The sequence below is a fragment of the Sapajus apella genome, unplaced genomic scaffold, assembly GCF_009761245.1.
Source record: "Sapajus apella isolate SASKATOON/1434 unplaced genomic scaffold, GSC_monkey_1.0 scaffold66, whole genome shotgun sequence".
Classification (NCBI taxonomy): Eukaryota; Metazoa; Chordata; class Mammalia; order Primates; family Cebidae; genus Sapajus; species Sapajus apella.
In genome coordinates, this window is record NW_022437006.1 from 7,542,746 (window position 1) to 7,547,232 (window position 4,487).

General features: G+C 32.5%; 1 protein-coding gene across 1 annotated transcript in view; it reads right to left on the bottom strand.

The window, feature by feature from the left end:
* Positions 1-4,487, bottom strand: part of ADAMTS20 (ADAM metallopeptidase with thrombospondin type 1 motif 20) — a 211,995-nt gene that overhangs the window by 99,745 nt on the left and 107,763 nt on the right. Inside the window, exons 15-16 of the mRNA XM_032248353.1 lie at positions 3,042-3,159; positions 221-313 (exon numbers count right to left, since the gene is read on the bottom strand). Of these exons, the coding sequence (XP_032104244.1) occupies positions 221-313; positions 3,042-3,159 (211 nt within the window). The remainder of the gene's footprint in view (positions 1-220; positions 314-3,041; positions 3,160-4,487) is intronic.

A 4,487-nucleotide genomic window follows, 5' to 3' on the forward strand; every position in this document is an offset into this window, starting at 1 on the left:
TTTTTTTTTTTTTTTTTTTTTTTTTTTTTTTTTTTTTTTTAGTAATACATTTTGGATTGCTTAAGAACATATGTATAGGGAGCCCTAAGTTCAGTATGAAATGAAATTGCATGTTTGCTAAAGGGAATCTTGTTGCCTTCCAAGAATTTACATCAACTACAGACTTCCATGAAATTGCACATGAGCCACATACTGGTTGCTGTTTACGAGAAATGTTTACCAAGGTAAGTGTCATCTGGTTGTCCAGAATAGCTGTACTGACGAATGTCAATGTTTGTTGCTCCTGCGGGAATCTTTACAACAACATTATAACCTGTAATATAATTTTACATAGGTTAAATTTCATAAAAAGCAGATGGCCCAGAGGTTATTACTGCTAAATGAATGAAAAATATGAATAACATAGTCAGACTTAGTTTTGTTGTATCTTTACAAAAATTACACAGTGGTTATTCTTTTTGAGTCAGTGCCTTCCACAAATTACTGAGGATTGAGAAAGAGTGGTTGTTGTCTAGAAACAGAGTTTAATATTCTTAACTTTTCCTAATGTTTTGCTACTTCTAATATTCTTAATATAGAATGAAATGAAGCTAGCATTTTGGCTCCTGAGATACTTAGTACACATACTCATTTTTAAACTTGGTTAATACTTTTATATTTTATACTTCCTGCTGGGGAAAAAAATAGAGGATTTTAAACACGATTCACAAATCCAGGGGATATTAATTGGACATTGCTATAATATGTTCAGACAGATGCAGTAAATAGTAAAATAATAAAACTTTTCAATTTCATTATTGAAAAATCTTAAAAAATAAAAAGTTTAAAGTTCAAGTTTTTTGGGGGCTTTTAATTTGTAGTATAAGCAAGAATCTATTCCCCAAATTTTAATTATTTTTACAAGAATACTAATAAACTTGTTATGAGAAAAGTAAAAAGTTTACTCAAGTGAAATGAAAGTAATATTTCCATTTTATGAGGCCAAATTCAGCGACATTGGCCCTGCTCAAAAGAGGAAACATTTTATCTAACAGACATTAAGAAAAAATGTTTTCCCAACACTAAACACACTCACATTACATAGTTGTCCAAATACTCAAGTTTTTAAGTATACAATTAATTATACTCTAGGGATAGTATTCTAAGTTTTTTCTTTTCCTTATTTATTAGGATTTCCCCCTATTTACTACACCGTGAGTAAAAGTAATTTTTCTTATACACTACTTTGATAAATATAGGATTAACTTAAGAAAACATTTAAAAAACAGCTTAAATTTACAACTCTCTTAAATTGTCAGACTCTCTTGCATGTGCTTTAGAGCAGCCTTATTTATATCTAAGGCATCACATTTTTAATATAAGACGATAGTTTGATGATTTAGTATCTATATGCATACTGGTTGTAGGTTATTGATCTACAAGAATAATTTTAATTCACCTCCTTTTCACTATAAAACATTCTCACCCATTACTTTTACTATTTATGCCTTTATTATTCATTATATTTTTTTCAAGAAAGCAAGCCTAAGGCGTTGCAAAGGTGATAAGATGAAGGCTACCACCAGGGGGCAGAAATGTGACAAATGCTAATTAGACCTTGCAAGTGAGTTTAACACATTTTTCTATTTGCAAACTGATTAATGCACAGTACAATTTTCACAAGATTACATATTTGACCCTAATTTGGTTCATGTAGCTTTATCCTAGAAAAAACATTTTTCAGTAAAAACAGACTGTAATAAGTATATGCCATGTATTATAGAAGGGAATCAAAGGTATGTAGCTCTCGGGTAGTAACTAGAAAAATCATATATCAAATCATCTAGTAACTGAGATTTATAAGTATCAAAGTATAAAATGTACTATAATTTTCACATACATAAAAACATAAATATTGAGTTTTAAATTAAACTGCTTTAATGGAAGAAACAATTTGAACACATATGAACACAATTTAAAGTTGAACAATAAGGCTACAAAAAATAGGTTAGGTGTAGGGGTTCATACCTATAATTTCAGCACTTTGGGGTGTCGAGATATGAGGATTCCTTAAGACTAGGAGTTTGAGGCCAACCTAGCAACACAGTGAGACCCCATCTCCACACACACACACACACACACACACACACACACACACACACAAATTAGCTGGGCATGGTGGTGAGCACCTGTAGTTCTAGATACTTGGGATAAGGAGGTGGAAAGATTGCTGGGACCCAGGAGTTCAGAGCTGCAGTGAGCTATGATTATGCCACTGTACTACGGCTTGGACAACAGAGTAAGACCCTGCCTCTAAATAAATAAATAAATAAAGTTGTAAGAAATAAATTTTAATTTGCAAAGAAAGTTTTAAAGATCTGCTTTCATTATCATAAAAACAAAAAATATTTGCCCAGAAAACTTTACAGTGGAAAATATCTTATATATTTTCATGATATTTTGAAGAAAAATTAAATCATGGCCAAATATCAGTTACATATGTGATCCAGATCCTGCCTGGAAAATCAAATGTGATAATAATTCTAAAACATTTAATTCAGAAAACATTTAAGTTAATGGTTTTATCCCTCACTTTCAATCAACATTTTCTATCCACCTTTAAGAAGAAATGTAACAGGCCAAGTCGTAACAAAAAAGAAAGTGATTCTAGTAACAAAAATATTTAAAAGCAAGTTTTCTAGAAAAAATTCACTAATATATAAATTTTAGGTCATGGAGAAAAAAAGTACTTCATTAATGGGAGGATTATGCACGTATCACACATCACTGTCAAATAGTATTGAATTTACTCTAATAAATGCATATAATACATTTTTAAGAATCAGATTGGCCTGAAGCAGGTGAATTCATTAATCAAGGATCCATCTGGTCTAATACAGTGTTTAATTTTGTTATATTAGGAAATTTTTCCTTAACAATTATTTTGGACTAAGGGTGTAGAGTAGACAAAACTGTAACAGAGAATTACTATTACATCTTCTTTACAGACTCCATTATTGTACTAAATAAAGGGGAAAACTAGAAACAAATACACAATTTACCATAGTGAGAACTGTTGAAGACACCTGTTATTGTCTTGCATGAAGAGTTATCCCCACGACACACTCCACATTTGTCTATCTTGGCACTGGAGTTTAACACATGATCACAGCCAGCTGCCTATAAGACACAATTACAATCAATATTATAACAATGACTAATTATAAAGAAAAGAGAGAAGATCCAAATATATACAATCAGAAATGACAAAGGGGGTTTGCCACTGACCCCACAGAAATACAAATAACTCTCAGAGACTACTATGAACATCTCTACACACATGAACTAGAAAACCTAGAAGAAATGGATAAACTCCTGGACACATACACCCTGCCAGGCTGCAGGTGGAAGAAACTGAATCCCTGGGCAGACCAATAATGAGCTCTGAAATTGAATCAGTAATAAGTAGCCTATCATCCAAAAAAATCCCAGGACCACATGATTCCCAGCTGAATTCTACCAGATGTACAAAAAAGAGCTGATACCATTCCTACTGAAACTATTCCAGAAAAACTGAGGAGCAGGGACTCCTCCCTAACTCATTCTATGAGGTTAGCATCATCCTGATACTAAAAGCTGGCAGAGACACAGCAAAAAAAGAAAACTTCAGGCTAATATCCTTGATAAATACTGATGCAAAAATCCTCAACAAAATACTTGCAAACCAAATCCGGCAGCACATCAAAAAGTTTATCCACCACAATCAAGTAGACTTCATCCCTGGCATGCAAAGTTGGTTCAACAAATGCAAATTAATAAATGCAATTCATCGCATAAACAGAACAAAAGACAAAAATCACATGATTATCTCAATAGATGCAGAAAAGGCTTTCAATAAAATTTAACACTCCTTCATGTTAAGAGCTCTTCACAAACTAGGGATTGAAGAAACATACTTCAAAGTAATAAGAGTGATCTATGACAAAGCCACAACGACTATTATACCGAATGGGGAAAAGCAGGAAGAATTTCCCTTGAAAACTGAGACAAGATGCCCTTTCTCACTAGTTCTATTTAACATAGTACTGGAAGTCTTGGCCAGAGCAATTAGGAGAAGGAAAGAGGAAGAGGAAGAGGAAGAGGAAAGAAAGAAAAAGAAAGAAAGAAAGAAAAAGAAAGAAAGAAAGAGAGAGAGAGAGAGAGAGAGAAAGAAAGAAAGAAAGAAAGAAAGAAAGAAAGAAAGAAAGAAAGAAAGAAAGAAAGAAGGAAAGAAAGAGAAAGAAAGAAAGAGAGAAAGACAGACAGGAAGGAAGTTAGGAAGGAAGGAAGGGAAAAGAAAAGAAAAAGAAAGAAAGGAAGGAAGGAAGTTAGGAAGGAATGGAGTTAGGAAGGAAGTTAGGAGGGAAGGAAAAAGAAAAGAGAAGAAAAAAAAGAAAGAAAGAAACAAAGAAAGAAAGAAACAAAGAAAGAAAGAAAGAAAGAAAGAAAGAAAGAAAGAAAGAAAGAAA